Source organism: Pholis gunnellus, assembly GCF_910591455.1.
Source record: "Pholis gunnellus genome assembly, chromosome: 15".
In the NCBI taxonomy this organism is placed as follows: Eukaryota; Metazoa; Chordata; class Actinopteri; order Perciformes; family Pholidae; genus Pholis; species Pholis gunnellus.
The window spans coordinates 11504955-11526639 of NC_136542.1; the positions used below are offsets into that span (position 1 = coordinate 11504955).

Consider the following 21685-nt stretch of genomic DNA (forward strand, 5'->3'; position numbering starts at 1 on the left):
ACTTTTTGCTGTGATTGTCAAATGCATTTTTTATTGTATTAAGCCGAGCTGTAACTAACAGCCTGTTTATTTCTCATTAGCACCTTTGCGTGTGTGTGTCAGCGGGGGAGGTGGAACTTGCATGTGTATACTGACCTGGTTTTTTGTGTGTTTTAAATCCTTTATCTGCTCACATGCCCCCACATCTACAATCTCAAGCCCATCTGAATGAAACCTACGGTGCTCCGCATAGTTTGCACAATACCAGAGGAATGCATTCAAATGCCACGTCATGCTGAGCTCATTATGAGCCTTAATTAATACATGTAAATTAGCTTAACTTACCTTCCCATTCTCATGGTGAGAGAGGGGGCATTACTGTTAGACAAAGGCAGTCATCAGCACAATCAGAGCACAATCAGAGCTCCATCTGCGGTTTGCACACGAATGGGCTTGCCATCTGTGCCTGCCAGAGGAGCTGGGTGAGGTTGAGATAAGGACAGGACTGCAGGGTGGCAGGCTGAAGGATTTGTAAAGTCAGGACTTGTAGCAGCCACAGAGTCTGGTGGGAGAGGAAGAGCAGACCAAATACCAGGGATGTCCTGATATGAGCCAGATACTTTCGTAATAGCTCATCCCGCACTCTTCACATATTTCCTATTGCTGTTGGGTGGGGAATCAAATTGAAGAAATACAAAATAATGCAACAACAATGTATTTTGGCAGAAGAACAATATATATCATTGAATGTAACTGATTTGCCATTGAGCTATACCATTACTACTAACTTGAAAGGGCACGTCCTGTCTACAAATTACACTTTTATGGCTGAGACGCCGGGGAGGCCTCAGGGTCCTCTTTGCCTCATGTTGGCCCCTTGTTGTCTGAACAAAGCTGGCTGATTAGAGTCTGATTGTGGAGATAAGAAAGTCTGAGTCAGATTAGATAAGAACAAACCAACTCACTGGACCAACACGGCAGGATTGACTAGAGCGACTGGTTGGATGGTGGGGAAGTAATCCCCCACAATATGTTTGTTTTATCTGAGCTATTGTAAATAGACTTAAAACCTCAGCAAAAAAAACTGCAGAGACACAAAAATCTACGGCACGCAATATCTTTTTCCCAACATGGGGAGGGCATGACCCGTCCTACTCTGCCTTTTAATTAGCTTACCCTTATAATATTAACCTAACTAACCAATTAGTGAAGGTTACGAGTACTAGCCAATTAAAGGCAGAGTAAGGCGGGTCATGTAAGACGTATGGTAAAGGTAAAGCTGCCATAAGCAGTTTGTTAGCTTAGCAAAATTACAGCTAGTTGTTTTTGTACGGATTAAATAAAGGGACACGGGTGTTAATCAGTGATCTTTAGAGGTGCCGGGAGGTGGATTTTGTTACCTTTTTACAGAGCCAGGTTAACTGTTAATCCCAGTTTCCAGTCTTTGTGCTAAACGAAGTTAACTGGCTGTGGGTGGTGGCTTCATATCACACAGGCTAGACAAGAGGGGCCAATCTTCTCATCTAATGCTCATTAAGAAAACGTCAAACTATTTAATTAGTTTAATTTCTCTAGTATACAGATGCAAGTTAGGAGTCAACGGTTAAAAGCTACAAAAGTAGCCAGCTGATTAATGGCCGACTCTGTAAACTGGTCACTCAAAACGTTTAAACCATTTATTCACAAGTAAGGTCTCCACAGTGATAATAGCGAACACGCTCCCGGGTGATAAGCTTTACTTTATTAAAATGTACAGCTGCTGCTCATCCTCGACGTCGACTCGCAGAAGAAAATGTCTGACTGGTTTTGTGACACTCCTTTTTAACAGAGCTAGTTGATGTTCTTGCATTGCCTGTAGCTTGAACATTTTTTATGATCAAATGTTTTGAAATATATGCAGAGCAGTGATTGTATTCATCTTTCATTCAGTTGAATTTAGTTTGTATTCACAGTCAACAATACATCTTTCTTCATGTTCCTGGGGTTGGTGAATCATGGACATCAGAATCTGTGGTTGTTTCAGAGGAAGTATTCGAAGCGTAGGTTTTGTTTTCTCCGTTGAGTCTGAACGTATTCCCTTTCTTCCCTCTGACTTTGTTTATTTAGCTGGAAATATGTGTGGAGGTTTGAAGGTTGAGCTGCTCTCAGCCTGTTTGTTTTCTCATGAAAGTCATTTTTTTGTTTAGGGATGTTTTCATATTTGCATCGCGGTGAAACTTTCAAAACAATCATGTGGTACTGCTCTCCTCATGTTCATGTGTGGTACACTGGTCCTCTGTTTTTAACCGTGTAATTGACAAGTTGGTCCTTTTTTATTTTTATTTTTTTTAAGGTTCAGCGAATGAGTGGGGGAGGAGAGAGTGTTTTTTTTACTCTGCTCCATACCCCTCCATTTCTGTTTTTTTAAGTTTCCAGTTTCACCCGACTGGTTTCCGTCAGTTTTATTCATGACCTCCATCTGGAAATAATATATGTTCATGAAAACAAGCCATCAGCAATTTTAGGGAAGAGTTTTGTGCGTGCATATGTGTGTGCGTGTATGTGTGTGTGTGTGTGTGTGTGTGAGAGTGTGTGTGAGAGAGAGTGCAGAGAGAGGGACATTAGGGGCCTCTTCTATAGAGTTTAGGCTCAACCAATGTAACAGTGTTAGTGCAGTGAGAAAGACATGTATGAGTAAGCTAAGAACCAAAGCCTCCAACCTTCTCTCTTAAAATCCTGCTGCTATGCATTTGTGGTCTGGCTTAAGTCTTTGATTCAAATGCAAAGTTAGTCATCAAATGTAAGAAACCGCAGTCGCTGGGAGAAATTACGCATCAGGCAGGTCTCTGGCAAAATGTTTGACCTTGGCTCATTCTAAAAATATGCATTAACTCAGTGAAAGCCGGCATAGTTCTGCAGGAAAGAAGATCTGGCATGTGTTTAAGTTGCTCACAGGAGCGTATGCAGCCAGTGACGGGAGAGATAGAGCAGATATTCATTGACTCCAGGCTCACAGAACACTTCTGTGCCTGTCTGCCGCCTTGGCTGCGGTACACAGGAGACCGGCCGGTCACACCTGAGAGCCTCAGAAGAGTAGCCAGACATTTAGCCGGGCCTGTCCCGAGCACAGAGGCTTCTTAGTTTTCAGGTCGCTGTCTGTATATCTAACTGTCTAACTAACTATTTGCTTGTCTGCCTGGAGCTGATACAATCTCTTTTAGAGCCATAATGGCTTTAGCAGGCCCCGAAGGAGAGAGAGCAAGTAGGTGTGTGTGAGGAGAGGTTTTCATTTCTGGCTGTCTGTGTTGGGAGGGGGGGGGGGGGGTATTTGGCTGGATCATGTTTTAAAAGCCCTGAAGTTAACCCCAGTCAAAAGGTTTATGCCAACCACTAAAGCCACAGAGGCATCTTGAAAGGTGTAATAGCTCGGCGTTGTATCCAGTGACATCTCCATAGACCCACTGCAGAGTTTCCTGGCATATAGTGAAACTGATTACTGCAGTGTTGCACAATTTACCTCAAACTGGAGCATTGCAATAAAAAAACTGATTCAGAGCCAGCTTTTTAAAAATCATTCATTTATTTAGGTGTTGTCTCCCCACTGAAAGTCTGTGTTTGGGTAGGCTCACTATGGTGGAATTGCAAACCCCCTCTTTGGTTATGAGATCCCCACATGTTCTGCTGCCCTGCATTCCCTCCTACAACTCAGCAGCAGTCTGGGTCATTTTTCTTTTGAACCTCCCCCTCTCCCCCCACCTCTCTTCCTCACCAGTCCATCCATCATACAGAGTGTCTGAAACCTCCTTTCACCCCACCCGTCCACCCCTGTTGCTGGCTGCTACCCTCCCTCTCTGCTTGAAATGCTCCTTCAGGCCAAAACCTCCACAGTTCTTCTATTAATTTAGGCGACCGCCGCTGCTGTTAAATTGTTCCACTCCATACATAGCTTCAACCCTCCATCAGTGTCCTCCTCCTGCCAGTCTTCCACTGCTCCCGTCTTCTTTCCAAGTCACAGCCCACAACTGCTGTGAAGCATCTGGAGTTTCCCCCGTCTTTCAACTGGCTGAGACCTGAGGGCAGGGCTGCTGAGGATCAGGAACTGTGTGTGTGTGTGTGTGTGTGTGTGTGTGTGTGTGTTGCTGACTAAAACTGCTGTTCAAATCAAAGTGGCTGCCTTTTGTTGCATGCTCTGGAATCCCCTCCGTCACACCTCGGCCGTTTCCCAGCGGGGGACTAGTGGCCCCAGCCAGAGGAAGACTTCCCTCTTTACAGTTAATCCTCTACCGGAAATACACCACGACCCCCCTCTGAGTCACACAATTATATGCAGTTCATTGCATTCAGGACGTTTTTAATTAGAACACAAAAAGAAAACATTTTTTTCAAAGACACAAACAAGGTTAGCCCTTATGTTACACTGACTACTGGACATTTAATTTCACCCACAATTAACAAACATCTCACAAGAATCTAGTTAATCTTTCACTGTTGACTTTTAAAATTGTTTTACTGCGACCGCTATGCAGATATATAACCCTATGAGAAGAGGAAGAAAGCCCTTTATCACTATCCAAAAAGCACTTTATTTCTTTCTTCTTTTACTCGTAAATATACAGTATATATACAGTATATATATATATATATATACAGTATATGGCATTTTACATGTGTTACCAGATGTCTGGCTGTATTTCTTATGTCTGATACAGACAGTATACAGCAGTGTTTTGTAATCCTTTGGAATGAACAAAAATAGTAGACATGACAGGGCTATAAAAATTAACTAATTATAATGCATTCTCTCTTCTCTGGCACAATGAAGTGCAGCTTCAGTTGCATTGTGCAGGTTGTTAAACCTGGGGAAGCTGTGAAGAGAGCTCTTTGCCACAAGTCCCCAATTAGGGTTCTGCCCACACGGCCATAAAACAGTTAGTGGAATCATTCAGAGGCTGTTAGATTTAACACTATTAAGAGTTCATTAGTACCTGCATACACAACTGCTCCTGCCATGGGAGGGTCATTAACATAAACCTGTTAAAGTATAGGCCAGAGGCATTTTCACTCAAATTAATTAAGCTTCGGCCCTATATAATAAATGTAGATGTGTACACACTATTTTTTTAAATCTTTTATGTGGTGTGAGAAGACATGACTGTTGTTTGTCCAAACAACAAAGGTTTAATCTTAAACCGCTGTTAAACTGCAGCTAAACTGGTAGCAGAGTATCAATCTTATATGGAAGGTATGAGGACCACCTGATTAATTATACATGTTTAAACTGGTTATGTAAAATGAATCAATTCAATTGTCACCTTGCAATCAACTTATTTTAATTCAGATTTCGTGTTGGCAATCTGAGAATCAACATCAGACACCATCCACATCTGAAACGCAGATATGAAACTACGTGAGTGTGTGCAATGCAAAAATGTACCTGAGGATAAAAAAATATAACACATTACTGTTTCCATTAATATATAACATTAAGTAATAACATCATAGAATGTATACATAGCGTGAGTAGAAAACAACTAATATTAACCTCATCTAATTTACTGTAGAGGGAGTAGAGACAGTTTTGTGATCAGGAAAAATGACAAGCCTTCAGGTACCTTTCATTTCTCCCATTATAGCAAATTAAAGTGGGTGCACTGAGTGGATGTCAACTGAAGAAAGTGGAGGCAACTTGTTGAGAGACTGACACAGGGGAGAGAAAGAAAAACATCTGTAGAAAGAGAGCGGGGTTTAAGAGGTTGACAGAAACAGTGATGGAGAGAGATGAAGTGAAGAGAAAGGGCAACGTGTGTGTGTGTGTGTGTGTGTGTGTGTGTGTGTGTGTGTGTGTGTGTGTGTGTGTGTGTGTGTGTGTGTGTGTGTGTGTGTGTGTGTGTGTGTGTGTGTGTGTGTGTGTGTGTGTGGACTCTGTCTGTGGGGACTGTACGCAGAGAGGGATCAGTGCCACATGAGAAACGCGCCACACTCGCTTTGAAGGAAATTACAAACGGTCACTATCCATCTGGTTTCCGGACAAATCACAGTGCAGTTATTACTCCCACTTTGATGTTACTTCTTCTCCAGATAAAAGGTAGTATTGTGAAGCCCCTTTATTTATCAAAGGAAATTGACACATGACCAACAACTGCTAAATAGACTTGCTTTTGACAAATGTTAATGTTCTAACATGTTCCACAGGGATCCATACTAGGTCCCATTTTATTTTCTGACATTACAAATAATATCGTCTTGCATGGCAGACATTAATATGCTGATGACTTGATTTAACTATAAATATATATATATATAGCCTTTAATAACAATATATAACAACACATTTTCTTGTGTAAGCAATGTAAATTATTATTTAATAGGGTATAATATGTTTTTTGGCAATTGGCTTGAAAGCTGCTAAAGTTGAAAGTCAACATAACCATAACTTATTAATTATACATTTGTTTATCTGAATGCTAGACATATGGACATGACTCTCACGTGTTGATGCTTTTTATCATTGTACTATTGGGTGTTTGATGAATGCAATGCTTCAGCCTCACTTTTTCCAATAACATGGTTTGTTGTGTGAAGGTAAACTGCATTGTTTACAGCAAATGCAAGATAAGTCCTGAAAACTCATAATAAACCACTTTACAATCTCATTAAGCATCATTTGTGCACTATTTTGGACACTCTGGGGTATATTACCTCAGCCAAAGTAATTGCATGCGATCATTACGGAGTAAAAACAGTCACAGTGGCGGATGGTACACTTTCTGTTTACCAGAGCGAGAGGGGTCGAGAGGTCTTTACGGGGTGAAGGTTTAGGTTACGTTTGCAAAAGGGCCTTCCAGCTCCTCAGCAAACAAGAGCTTGAGACCAAACATCAAAGCTGGTCCTGGTGTGAAGGCTGGGTTGCTGTGTTAAGTTGGGGGGTGGTCACTGACAGGTCAGGAGGACAGATAACAGGACAAGAAGCCCTCCAACCTCTCATCCCCTGTGTTCTCTCAAAATCTCAAGATAACCCTTGTCACTGGCACTAAATCCTAACCTCAGTGACACTGTTCCTCCTGGACAAGTCTTCCATCTGACCCCCCTGAGTCACATGCTGGACCTCTCCCTCGCGGTAATCCTCCCAGTCAAGTGACAAAGGGTCAGCCAAGCAAGCTGAAAAGTAATTCAGGAATGAGGTTTTGGAAAGGTTGACGACGAGCTTAATCAAAGCCGCGCAGCGGTAAGTATGTTCTGGGGAACATTTGTGCGCTGAAGTGGGCCAGTAATCTGTAGAGCATTATGAAGTGTCTGGCAAGCACTTTCCTTTGTCTCCTCTGTTATGAAAAGGCTTTAGAAAGAGAGAGAGAGACGAAGCTGGCTGCGATTTTTGGTTCCCCTGCTTTACCCTTCATGGATTCTCCTTCATGTTGCCTCGTAACTTCTTGTCTCCCCACCAAAGAGAGAGCTTTCTGTCTGTTTTTCCGCTTCCCTGCCTGTCAGCCTGTGTTTGGTAGAAATTGGCAGCAAATGCAACTACTCTGAAACATGGCCTCTGGCCTATTTATTAGAAATAAAACAGACCATTGAGATTAAATGTAGCTGTCAGAATTGCAGTCTTGAGTTCAGAATCACTTGACCCTGGAAATTTCTTGATATCCAGGCCGCTTGAGGAATTGGAGACAACAAAGGATTTCTCCTGATGTGATCGAGCTACTATTCACTGAGATACAAGCGCCCCCAACTGGAAACAAAAGCTACTACAGCCAAAATAAAATTCTGGAGGAATGCCAGGGTTTGGCCAACCTGTCTCTCACGGGATAAGAAGTTTACTGGAACTATTTTCTGTTACAGGCTCAAGGGATAAGGAGAAAAGTACACCGGAAAACAACCATTTTATGGTGAGTTTGTGTTCTGCCTTCTTGCTTTGTTGCAGGCTATGTGAAATAAAAACGGTTTTCTTTCTTTCCTTCATATGTGTTGTAGATATATGAGAAGTAAATGAACCACAACTAAGAAGGCCTGCCATATCTGAGAGAAACAGTACCCCATGGGAGGTCTGTTAGTTACAAATTTAGTGTCCAATGGCACAGTGTGCGACGTTTGATTGGCATATCCACTGGCCACTGGTCAGATTGTTAAGAGAGGGAGAGAGAGGGGGGAGGACAAGGAGATAGAAAGTAAAGTAAGCTAAACAGAGGGAGAGTAGGACAGCTTAGAGTCTAAAACAGAGAGTTTGGCCACCAGAGAGACTGTAGTCAAAGCAGGGAGACACCGATTCAGAAGAAGCAACAGGCTGCCAAGAGAAGACACTGTCCTGATCCCCTTCTCTCTCTGGCCATGTCTGACTGTGAGGAGCTACCAGTAGGTAAGAAAAAAACAAGAGCATGTACTCTTGTGCACATGTGCATACATCTGTGTTCAAGAGAGATAATATGAAGTGCATGTCTGAGCATATACGTGCTTGTGAATTGTTTGGATTTGTGTCTCTGCGTGTATGTTTGAGGGAGGGGGTCTCTCTTGGCCCATCCGGTTTAGTCTAAGCCCTCCACTGGGACAGCTCACCCGGCAAGTATTCAGCTGCAAAGAGGAGCTGGTTCAGTTTTTCGGCCCTTATATGGAGACTTGGAGCGAATTCCTTCTGGTTTCATGAAAATAATGCTGACTGACTCTGCAGAAGTTTTATTCAGAAAGATTTGTGGATACAACACAGCTCTGCATGTGACCTGGCTGTTCCAGGGTTGATGGGGACAAATGGTATAAAGATGTGTGTTGTGTGTATGTGTATGTGTATTCGTGAGAGTGTCTGCATGGTCTGTGTGTGTGCAGCTAAGCAGTAAGTAAAGGGTAATTTGCCACAAATGCAGCTCAGCTGAGAGAGAAGATTATGCGCTTACTCCGACTGACAGACCAACAGAAACAATCAGTTATAAATAGAAACCCTTGTCCCCTTCGCCTTTTCTTGTCTCACTCACTCACATTTCAGTCTCTTGCCTCTTTCCTTTATCTCATCTCTCCATGTCCTTTTATCGCCTCTTTTTCCTGTTTCCTTTCCTCTGGGACTCAGTCCATGCATGATTCCCTTCTGAGATTAATCAACATGACTCAGCTGGAGGAAAACTGTTGTTGTCAATTAAAGAACCTGCAGCTTTGGCAACAACTGCCAAGATTGTTGTTATTGCATTTGACAGGCAGCTGACCACACCTCCATTATCTATTACGTGATTCTTTTTTTACTAAATCACTGTCATTTACTTATTGGCACTGGAACGCCTTAAACTAAACAAACTGATAAAATGACACCGTAGCTACAGTAACTTTCCAGCTTGCACTACATCTCTTCCCACACTGTTTAACAACAGTTAAACCAATATTCTACCTTAGTATATTGCCTCCATTAATCTGTATCACACTCAGATAACTATTAAAATCCAACACGATGATGTATCAAAGGGGGACTTCTGAAAGGTTTTAGGCAATATTTAATATTTTTATTTAGTTGTATAGGTTAAACAGCTTTATCAAACTGTACGTTTTTGTAGTTTGTGTCTTTAAACAGCACTTGTAAAAATAAACTGTGCCAGTAAGTGACAGCGAGCCAGTATCCACAATATACCAGGAGCGTGAGACTGAAGCAGCTAAATGGTAATTCAGCTATGATTTTTTTAAATTGTAGTTATTATTTTATTTATTGTCTGCCAGAGTTGCATTTTAATGTTTCAGTACCAAAGTGAACCGTCTTTATTTTAATACACACAGTCAGTTCCCTGCACTGACTAGTCGCCATTGGAGAAAATAAATAGCAGCAGTTCAGCATATGTCCTGCAGGGGGCGGTCTTAGCATATTATATGAATGGTGCCCCTGATAGCGGGGTGAAGGAAAAGCACAGGGTCAGGACAAGTGGGAGGTTGAAAAGGAATGGGTTTGGGAATACAAAGGGAGGTGAGATGCAAAAGTGGAGTAAATTAGAGCTAACACAAGAAGGGAAATGCAAGGGGAGTAAGGAAGATAGGAGGTAACAGGGAGACATGGGGGATAGATGAAGGGGCCGAGGAGCTAGGTGGAGGCTGTCTTCAAGGAGATCAGTTCAGCGAGAAATGAAAAGCAGCGCTGGCTGCTGTGTGTCACAACTGAGACTTGTGAAGGCATCAATGGGAGCTGACACGTTTTAATGTGACAGAAAATCATCCTTTTGCCACCACCTGCAACACAGAGGCTGTACATGGAGACTAGAAGGTGTGTGTGTGTGTGTGTGTGTGTGTGTGCGTGCGTGTTAGAGTGAGTGTGTCAGAAATGCAGATGAAGACGGTATCATGGCCCGCTGACGTCAGCGCTCCATCTGTGCCCTGAATTTAAGTACAAGTAGCTTGTAGATGTTAAACCTATTCCTCATGTTAACAGACTAGCTGGAAATGGGTCATTTTGACACACAGGTTTGAGCACAGTCACCTGCAGTTTTGTGCGTGCATGTGAGACACGAGAGGAGGAGCATGACTTCCACAACCCATGCAATGGAGTAAACTCTGCAGCAGACACGCCAGATTTTCCTCAGCAGAGTTTATTTTCGGCTGTATCGATCGGGGAATCTGAGTTGCTGTGACTTTGCAAGGAACAGGAGAGGAGAGACAAGAGAGTGCAGGAAGAAATGTTTGATGCAGGAAAATGTTAAATAAAGCAAAAAATTACAAGAAATGTAACAGTATATAGTTACTGTATGTCTGTGTTGTACAGAGAGAAAGAGTAGAGCAGGGTTCTTGGTTGTACAGGAAATGGGGGAAGGGTTTAGCATGGATGTTTCAGTGGCCAAGTCAGATGTGATTAATGTTGTCGTCGCTTGAGAGAACACACAGTCCTGCACACTCGGAAATACACAGTGCGTGTGCATTTAACACACCATAGCCCTGTTGGATTTTCATGGTTGTGATAAGGTGATTTTAGGTCACCCTCCTTTAGATAAATGGATTCTTTTCACAGTATAGAGGGTTGACAAATTACAATGTCCCCCACTGACCTGCAAGGTGCTGCTTTCTGCTTTTAATGACCAGCATTAGTCTTTTACTAGATTTCCATGGACTGCAGTCAGTCCTGTTCTACTTCTGTGTCCAAGTTATGCATCATTAACATATAGATGAGATGTAGAGAAGTCTGTGTGGTTTGTAACTCACGTCTATGGCGTCATTAGTGTAAAGGCGAGGAGGTCAGGGAGGGAGGAAGGTTGACACTGAAGGCTCCAGTAATACCCACTACATGATTTGATGTGGTGCCATGATGTTATAAATGTCACACTTTTGTGCTGAATAATAATGTAGGTCCCCTTTACTGGCACAATATCCATGTCAAAAAGACTGTTCCTCTTTCTGTTCATCTGCTTTTTTTTCTTGCCTGCCTGCTCATCTCATGTCAGTCCTCTCAAAGTGTCGGCTTGTGTGCTCACTGAAATTATAATCCTGCTCTCTGCACATATACAACATCTATTGCATGTCTGCCCACTCCATCCTGGAAGAAGGAGCCCACCGCTTTTGCCTTTCTTGCAGCTTCTTCCCTTGTTTCCCCATTAAAGGATGTCTTCTGAGAGTGTAAGGATTGAAAGTGTTGTATGCTGTACAGACTGTAAAGCACTTGAAGGCAAATGTGTGATTTTTGGCTATATACATATATCAGAATGACTTGACTTGACTCTGGCGGTTCAGTAAAAGGCGAATTTGGCGTCTCTAAAAAGCAAATTGTAAAGATAAAGTGCTGTGTGTGGGAGTTGGTTTTGGTGGAATAGTTTTAAAAGTAGGTCACACATTGTATACAAACCACTGGGGCTGATCTTAAGTTTACATTTACACTATTAGAAATCCTAAAAATGGAAGATGAATACCATTTATCTATGTTGCTCAATTTCCCCTAAAGACTAACTTCCCGTTTCCTTTGGACAGAGCTTTTGTCTCAAGTGTTGTACGTCGCTACATTTCAAGCCCCAACCGTTACAGAGTAAAGACAAGTTACAAGAAAAAGTCATGATAAACCGTGTGGGAAAAGAACAAGACAAAGTCCGCAAATTATAACTGGCTGCAGCCTGCGGAAGAGAAGAAGCTGCTGGCGTGTTTGCGGCCTCAGGGGGGCAGAGCTCCACCAAACCCACACCAGGAAACATACAGAAATAAATACGTAAAGTAACAAGCTAATCAAGTACCTTCACTGGACAGTGATTTGTGAGAAACATATGATTGGCGGTGAAATAGGAGGGTGTCTGTTGTTGTTCTTGCTAGTTTGGGGAGCGAGAGATGCTAGTGCAGAGAGCACAGTGCTTGTTGCAACCGCCGCGGTGTCCATATAGCTCTTTGGTTTATTGTTGGTCCTTTTTGATGTAATTGTCTGAGTTTTGTCCTCTTTTATGATTAATTCTCGTCAGGTTGTACCGAGGAAGGTGGTTGTGTCTTTATAATCGATTCAGTTGTATGCACAGACTAAAATGATGGTCTATATAAAAGGAATTTATTGTTGGTTTGGACATTTGCATGTAAGTCTTGATGTTATTCCACTATAGTTGACATGATAGTGCAGTTCATTTTGTGGCCTAAAGGTGATCTTTGATTTAATAGTCCTATCATTCAGGCTGACATCATCAGGGTATATTTTAACTGACATGGCCTACTTGTTACTTTTTATCTAAGTACGATTTTACACAAGTAATTGAGTAACTGTCCTTTTAAGTAAGAGTACATTTACTTGAGTAAATATTCTAGTGCTTTTATCAAGTCTGTGAAATGCAGTGCTCTGATTGTTAAACACAGAGAAGCGGAGCTAGAATAGGATATGAAACGCTGCTCCACAGCCTCAGGATTAGGAGATTTTTACAGCCCAAAAGCAGATTCTCCTCGGCTACACTCGTGTGCTCTCTCGTTCTCTCTCCCATAAAGTCTGTCTTGACAAGATATCCATAGAGACTTACATGGGATAAGACTTCTTTTTTTCAAGCCTCAGCCACCGAACACTTTCACTATCATTCACACTAAAACCAATAGCTTTGTTTATCTTTAAATGTCTGTCGCTGCAGCATCACATCAGGGCCTGTATTTTCAGATGCATTTTAAGCATTAATCAGATTATTTTTACCCGTATAATGCTGTTATTGAAAAGACACATTGATCTAATTGTAGGGTGAGAATCGGTGTTGCTGTTAAAATCTTTCAAATGTATTGTTACACCACTACATTCCCATGACCTCTTTCTCTAAAATTCAGAAATGTTGGTCTTAAAAGATATTACAGAGTCTGGCAGGGGATTTCTACATGCATAATACTCTTAGAGGCCATGACCAAAAGACTGCACTAAAAACACAAGTGGTGACCCAGTTTTCCTGAATCACAACATCATTATTTGTCATTGCTGCTACTTGCTTGGCTCGATACACAAGTGCACTTCTGTGAGTAGCTAGCTGCCATTTGCCTTCATCCTGTAGCCGTGATTCTCTGCACTGACACAAATTATGTTATTCAATCTTTATTGAATGCTCTCTTTGGATAGTTTGACAAAATATTAATTATTGTTACATAGTATCATTATATTTGATTTCAGAAGGTTTGCATACAGTAGCATATTCTGAACTGAATTTCTTTCCACGCTCATGGCTGTAAAAAACATTTTTGGATGAAAGTTTTCACTGATCATGTGAAATATAACTTTGACAAAACATGTTCGTAGTTCCCAGACGATGAATCCTGATGAATTTGGTGATTCCTGTGACTTTGTATCTTGCGTCACCAGCAGGTTGACATTTGTTGTTCAGACTGAAATGACTCAAAAACTGTTGGATGTGTTGCCACTAAATACATTTAGTGTAAACATTCATGTCCATTCCAGGATGAATTGTAATAACTGGTGACTTTTCATCTAGCTCCTTCATCGGGTCAAAATCTCAGTTTGCTGGTTATTTACAGTCGCTTCTTACAGTAACGATAAAATACTGTTGGCAGGTGAAAGGACGGGTGATTTTCTGGGATAAATTACAAAACATAGATCATGTGGTGGGTTTTAATTCAGCGTCTATGTTGCTATGAGAGTCCTTATATTCTGCCTAACGCAGCTTGTGACGCAGAGCTGAGAACAAACCATTATCACTCTGTTGGATTCTCCCCCTTTGAAAGTAGGTCACATTTCCTCCACATAATTTATGATGATAAAAACCTTCAACAGCTCTTCTTTACGGGTTCTAGCTGATCATTGTGTCCTTGTATTGGACTAAACATTGATCAGTAGAATATCAATTTAAATGACTAACCCACAGTACGTAGGCTGTCCCTTTACTTTCGATTCTTCAGGCGAATAATGTCCGATGTAAAGGTACCAGAGTTCATAATTATGTGTCATAAAATGGGTTTTCATCTGGACACCGCGCCTACTCTGAGAAGTATGTATTAGAAGTGACAGGTTATTTTCTCCAGCAGGTGGGAAAATGATGTACTTTCAACAGTCACTCTGCTGATTTAGTCTCACATTCAATCTATCTCTGCTCTCCTGTCCAGACAGGCATTAGAAGGAGGGAACCTCAGTCTGTCACAGAAAGAATTACATCCTCTGCTGGTCTGGCCTCCTCTCGCCGTCTAGGTGCATCAATATCACAGCTGCTGATATGAGATGTCAAACTGTCACGCCTTGAGAATTAATCTTCTTTTTATTGACCAAAGCCTAAGATAGGATAAGATAACAAAATATATAACAGTAATGCTCCTAATAGGGAAAGTCGGACATTTAAGTATCAAGAATAAAGATATACTGTAGATAAAAAAAAAGAAGTAGGACAGGTTTTCAGAATATACAATAGATATAACACACATAATGTAACTTACGTTAAAACGACATAGTGTACAAAGTATAAAGACGTTATTTAACCCTCCTGTTATGTTCGTTTTTTAGGTACAGCCATGATGTTCGCGGGTCAATATGACCCGGTGCAGGTTTAATCATCCAAAAGTTGTCAGAAACCAAAAAATCCTAATAAATATAGTTTGTACCTCATCACCAACACCCTTACTAACAATTCAATCAGTTTTTAGTGGAATGGAGTTATTCCCCCCTCCATAGATCATAGTTCAATGAGGGTAACTCACTCGTTTTAATGAAAAATACATGTTAAAACAATTTTTTAGGTACATTGGAAAAACCTAGATGTAAATTGCATTAGTCTACCATAACATGTATTTTCTTCTAAATTTTTTTTACATTTTGAAACTTTCTTTTTTTCATGGGGTGATGTAGATAAATGGAGAAGAGACACCTCTGCTGTTCAGGGTCATATTGACCCGCTCACTCAAAATCAAGCTAAATGAGTCATAAGGATTTGTATTGAAAGTAAACTGTATTTATGTTTATTTATAGTGTTAAGAAACACACATTTACAAAAATGAACAAGATATCAACACAATGAACGAGGTGTGTGTGTGTGTGTGTGTGTGTGTGTGTGTGTGTGTGTGTGTGTGTGTGTGTGTGTGTGTGTGTGTGTGAAATGGGGTGAAACATGTTGGGAGGAGTAAGAGATACTTTGTCTCACATTTTCAAAGAAAGAAATGGTCTAAACTTGACCCCTTTGATCCCTTATAGCCTCCACTTCACTGCCGGGTCAAATTGACCCCGAACATCATCTCTGTTATATAAACATGCAGGGGGGGGTTGCAAATACATGATTGGGTAGGACTCCCAAGCAACCCTTTCGTATGTTTCTCCCCTCTCCTGCTAAGTGTGGGTGGAGTTTTCCCGCGAGAAAAAAAAAGGTTTCCCTTTCCTTTCTCGCACAGGTGCGGTGTCTGTGTGTGTGTGTGTGTGTGTGTGTGTGTGTGTGTGTGTGTGTGTGTGTGTGTGTGTGTGTGTGTGTGTGTGAAATGGGGTGAAACATGTTGGGAGGAGTAAGAGATACTTTGTCTCACATTTTCAAAGAAAGAAATGGTCTAAACTTGACCCCTCTGATCCCTTATAGCCTCCACTTCACTGCCGGGTCAAATTGACCCCGAACATCATCTCTGTTATATAAACCTGCAGGGGGGGGTTGCAAATACATGATATTTTTTATTTATTTTTTTTCACGTAGATTACCCTAATTAAGGCAAGCAGAAGAAGTTTCATACAGAAAAAAAAATTGTAAATATTTTTTCTAGATTTTCAAACTTTGAAACGGGTCAATTTGACCCGCAACATAACAGGAGGGTTAAGTGATTTAATGATGGCATGAATGTGTGGACCAAATTTCATGGTAATCCTTTCAATAGTTGTTGAGACAAAATGTTATGGGTCTAACATTAGTATCAGCCCTGCGGTCTGTCATTGTTACTTGACCTGTGAGACAGTGAGTTGGCATAATGACCAGGCTGTTGAACTCATGAGCTTCATGGGAAATCAATGATTAAATAACACTTATATCACCTTTTCCTGTTGGCTCATCCACCTCGCCTTGGCATGCGCTTTTATTGGGGGACCTTTGCTACCTGCCGACGGGATCTTGAATGTTTAACTAGTTAGAGAAAACCTTCACGCAACTTCCTGAAACGTCTGCATAAAGATGTGCATTCATTCTTTAGCTGTCCAGCTTGACAGGCTGTAAATAATTGCATGAGTCCCCTGGCTTGAATTTAAATTCAATGTTCCTATGAATCATTGAGATTAATTCATGGTGTAAAGCACAAAACAGCCCGATAACGAGGACAGGCACACAGATGGTGGCTGGATCATAGAGGATTGACCTTGTTTCTTCCTCAGCTCTGGATTTGAGTGTTTATAATCCTGGCCCACTGACAGACTGACTGATCATCTGTGGCTAAAACAAATGTCAGCAGTTTCTTTTCTTTTTTTTTGGCGGAAAAAAAGAAATGAACAACCGGCTCAGTTTGAATATGACCTTGCCGTGCCTCCTGAGAGCCGCAGCTGTAGAAACAGAGTCAGAAGGCCAGGTGAGAAAGCAATGGACCCTGATGTGAGGCCTTGCTAAGAACCTCTGTCAGCTGTATTATAGTAAGATAGTTGCATGCACTCACTCTGAATTTCTCCTGAAGCTGCCCTACATTTACAAAAAACATTCATCGCTCTAAATGAAAGTACCAGTTATGTGCTTTTTACAACATATTATGGAAGTCACAGATTGGGTGTCTTTTTATGCACATTTACCTCAAATTCAGCCTGACATGCTGCATGTGGAAACCTCTGGTATCTCCATTAGAATTTTAAATACATTAGGTGTGACCAAGGTTTGGTCCTGCAACACATTTGATAAAAATGGAGCCAGTTAATAAGAGGTTAACCCTGCAATGAGTTTTGTGACAGAAATAAATTGTGTATACAACATTGACATATCTTCATCTTTTAAGTTTAAATGGTAAACTTGTTGGCAAACGGTGGCTTACGCATCCAGCAGTTACGGAGCAACATTATTATTCATTTGTAGTCGTGTTGATGGTGAATTTAAGTTCAATATTTACTCTGTTTAAACTCTGTTTTTGGTCTCCACCAGCTCGTGAGGGAAAAATCTGTCTCTGTAGCGGATAAATGCTCCTTAATTTTACTAGCTGGCTGCTAACTTTGTTTACCGTTTTGTAAAGTGGATTTTTAGAGATATTTCTCTGAAAACAGCTGCAGCTATCCAAAACTGTAAGGAAAAATTGCATGTTGCAGTATTTTCTCGTAGACGTGTGACTAATATCCTCACACTCTGCACAGCACTATCTTGTTAATATTGTGCGTGTGTGTGTGTGTGTGTGTGTGTGTGTGTGTGTATGCACCCTCTGGATTTACAGATGGGTGGTGGAAGGGGGGAACAATGGGGAGGTGTGGAGAGGGGAGGGGTTGTGGAGCAGCAGCGGTCCCACCACCTGCCACCCGCAGGGTAGGTGGGGTTTAGGGACCCATGGGGGGGATTTTGTGGGGAATATATTCCAGTTTTAGCTGCCTCTTCTCACGTGAGCATATGAGCGGAGAGACAGACACAAAAACCAGACCTGTCCCTAATCTAGATCCCAAATCTGCCCCAGAATGAGATTAGCAATAATCTGAACCCCTTCAGACTAAACACCAGTGCGACTCGAGGTCTTCAGAACAAAAACACAAAGGATGTTTACAGTGTGTGTTGCATGCACTCTGGGAGAGGAGCTGCATGGAATTCTTTTCTTTATCTGATTCAAAACACTGGCCGTTGTGGCCTTTTGGTGGTTAAAAACATCTGAAATATGATTGAGATTTCTGAAATATATGCAAAGACCTTGATTCATTTAAACACTTTCTAGTTGTAAAATGATTCACTTTAGTTGCAGAGAAAGATACAAAATGGTGTAAATGTCAGCACATCTTAATTTATGTGTGTTTTGAAATAGTAATATCCTTGTCATTTCATTATTTTTTCACACAATCCTGGCTGCAACTGAGTGTGGTAGGGGCTTGATGTCATCGTGTAATAAGTGAAGCAGAGTGTGTTTCTGAGGGAGAAGAGAGAGAGAATAAAAACCATCGAGGCCTTGAACCTTAAAGTGGTCAACCGTTATAAGGTGCTTCACTGCATCCTTTCATCCTCCTGTTAAAGGTCAAAACTAGCCGGGTCACCTTTGAACCTGATAGGATTTTAGGAGCGATACCTGCACAGAAAGAGCTTCATACAGACACATTATATCACACCTGCTGTGCCACTATAAAACACTGAGAGAAACAAATGTATGATCCCTTCATGGTCTCTCCCACTGTCTTCAGAGCATCCCTGCCTTTGTGTTATTTTGGCTTGTGATCTAGCAAGAAAGGGGGGAATGTTTCGCACATGAATATAGGCCACGGACTCTTTAGGCTTGTTATTTTTCCCTGCTAGCTTGAACTATAAATAATGCAAAGAGGCCCCCCTCACATGCACGTACAAAACCCCCAGTTAGAATTTTTTTTAGGGTATCCCCCTTTTCTCCCCACAAAACTCCCACCCTGCTCACTTTTTAATTCGGTCTTTCTCTTTGTACCACCCACCCTCCTCAAGCACTCTCTTTTTCTTCTCCATCCCCCTCCCCCTCTATCCCATTTATTTCTCTCTTTCCTCAATCCCCTAGTCTCCCTTTCATTCTCTCCCCCTCTTGTCCTTGTTTCAAGGATCCCTCTGCCTCTGTGCAGTCTGCAGCGGGGCAGATAAGCCAGACAGAGGACTGAACGATAACCATGTTTAGCCACAGCGGTGATCCCCTGGCAGGGTTCAGTTTTGAATGTTTGGCTGCGGGAAATGCCAAGGAAGATGTGACAGAGTGGCTTGTTGTGGTGTGTCCCCATGTGACTCCATACCATTACAAACAGTATGTGTGTGTGTATGTGTAACTCTAGTAACTGCTATATATTGACTGACAGTGCTTTAGTCATTTTTGTAACGAACCATTGTTTTGGCTTCCTTCATTTGTGCATTTTTCACATCCGCTATACCCTACCTCTTCAGTTCAGTTCAGCTTTATTGTCCCACTAGTGAACATGATGTATGCAGCCAGGATGAGCCAAGCACTCCACAAACACATCAATTATAAAAAACAAGAATACACAATACAGACCAGACAATACAAGATCTCGTTTAATAGAATTTCCCACCAGTTGTATTGTAAAGTGCAGAAGCAACAGACGATAGTTTATGATGATAGCTCCTTTCCTTTTTTATTTCATCTTACCTCTTTTGTCCTCTCCTGTCCTCTTTTCTCCCTTTTTCTCATTTCTACTCCTTTCCTAACCTCTTCTGTCCACTCCTCCCCTCCTCTCTCCCCTTTCCTCCTGACATATCCTCTTATTTCCTTTCCTATCCTACCTTGTCCTGTCCCCTTTTCTCCTCTCCTCCCTCTCCTCTCTCCTCTTTTGGCTCTCCTCTCTGTTCTTCTCTAAACCTACCTTGTCCTCATATGTTCTTTACCTCCACCCACCTCTCTTTCTGTCCTGTCTCCTCCTTTCTCCTCACCCCTTTTATCCTTTCCTCCCTTCTCATTTCCTCTCCTCTCCCGCCAGAGGAGGAGGATCTCACCGACAGGCCCAGCCCCCTGTGCTCTGACTCGTTCCCACTGTGTGACAGGGGAAGGCTGGGCTGTCCCGAGCATTATCTAAACACTCACACACACACACGCACTGCCTCTGACACACACACACACACATTTACACGCACACACACACACAGTAACTGCCTATGCCAGAGCCTGCGCTCTCAGCTCAAGCCCTCTTAAAGCTGTTTTTCTGCTGGAGATCAGCGAGCGCTAACGACACACAGCTGCCTCCGCAGAAGACAGAAGGACAAGAGGAGAACAGAAGGAGGGGAAGAGAGGACAGGAAGGAGGAGAGGACAAGCAGTGGAGGAAACAAGGAAACAAGCCCATCAGCAGCCTCTTAACTTCTGTCTCCGTGTCTCTCTGGCGGTCCGGTGCAGTCATTCTTCAGCAGGGAGTGTTTTCTGCTGTAGTTCAGGACTTTTTTTGTTAGAAGGGGGTGAAGAAGAAGAAGAAGAAGAAGAAGAAGTAGAAGGGTTGGAGTTCACATGACATAATCGGAGTGAATGGGTTGCCATGGTGACTCACCCAGGGAGCCTGACCCGTGCAGCGTGAATGGAGGGAGCGCCTTGGACGCCAAGTGAACGATAAACTAACAGAGGGGAGTCACCAGAGAGAGGGGAGAGAGAGAGAGAAAGAGGAGAGCGAAGGAGCTGTGGATAAACAGAGGGAGCACACAGGAGCGGAGCAGAGGTTGAGAATGGAGGACGGGTTTTCCAGCTACAGCAGCTTGTATGACACCTCGTCACTGCTACAGTTCTGCAACGGTAAAACTAAATAATCCTCCCCTCACTCTTCCTCCCCCATCCCCTCTATTACCTCGGCTGCATGTTGTTTATCTGGACTTGACATGTCACCAGCTGACTGACTAAACTTGACACCAAGTAGGTGTGTGTGTGTGTGTGTGCGAGTGTGTGTGTGTGTGTGTAGGTGTGTGTGTGCGAGTGTGTGTGTGTGTGTGTTGCAGACATGAGAGCTATTTTAGCTCCAGCTTTTAGGGCTTTGGTGAAAAAGGAGTTCAGCCTGTGTCTTAACTCTGTGTCAAACTAGGAAACATTTGATTTGATAACATGTAGACTTCGGTGAATATTTAAATCTCCAGCTCCAGGGGGGCATTTGCGGAAAAACTGTCGATTTAACAGGAAGTATCTGGAATCAAGGGCAGAATAATGTCAACAGTCTTTGTGAGCCAGCAGCCATCAAGAGAGCTAATAAACAAAGACCAGCTCACAGCAGCTGCCCTGATTACTCTGGTTCTGCTTGATGGGATGAGGGGTATGTTATGAACATATTTCTGCTCTGTTTGCTGATTGTGATCAGCTTGCTGAATGACACAGAACAGAGGTGACAGAACAGGACATTATTGCTCATGTTGCTTTGCTGCACTAATGTAATTCATTTGCTGGCAGAGGAAGAAACCATACTTCAGGCTGCGAATGTTATGGGTGGGAGAGGGTGACTCAGGGAAAGAAGAGAAGCAGCATGACGCATCAGTATGACATCAGTTTAGGATTTATTTCCGAGAAGCTCTAGTTTCTAGTACCCGTATGTAAGATGTATCTCCTAATATTAAGAGATACCAGAACTACTAGACTATGCTTAAATAAAAGGTCCTACAATGTTGCATACGTGTATCTCAGTCCAACATGTTTTGGGGATTTAGATTTGGTTTTTAAATGAGTGTATTGCTCAGTTTGATGGAACCCTCTCTGCCTGCATACTGATAAACTACAGT

General features: G+C 42.2%; 1 protein-coding gene across 6 annotated transcripts in view; it reads left to right on the plus strand.

Annotated features, from left to right (window-relative positions):
• The first annotated feature begins 8149 nt into the window (after positions 1-8149).
• Positions 8150-21685, plus strand: part of eml1 (EMAP like 1) — a 47975-nt gene continuing 34439 nt past the window's right edge. For 5 of the 6 annotated variants that reach the window (XM_079175440.1, XM_079175441.1, XM_079175443.1 and 2 more), the window contains exon 1: positions 20210-20717. In XM_079175440.1, the coding sequence (XP_079031566.1) occupies positions 20651-20717 (67 nt within the window). In that variant the 5' untranslated portion in view covers positions 20210-20650. Of the gene's footprint in view, positions 8309-20209; positions 20718-21685 lie in introns of those variants that run through there. The other variant, XM_079175442.1, reaches the window with a different exon arrangement.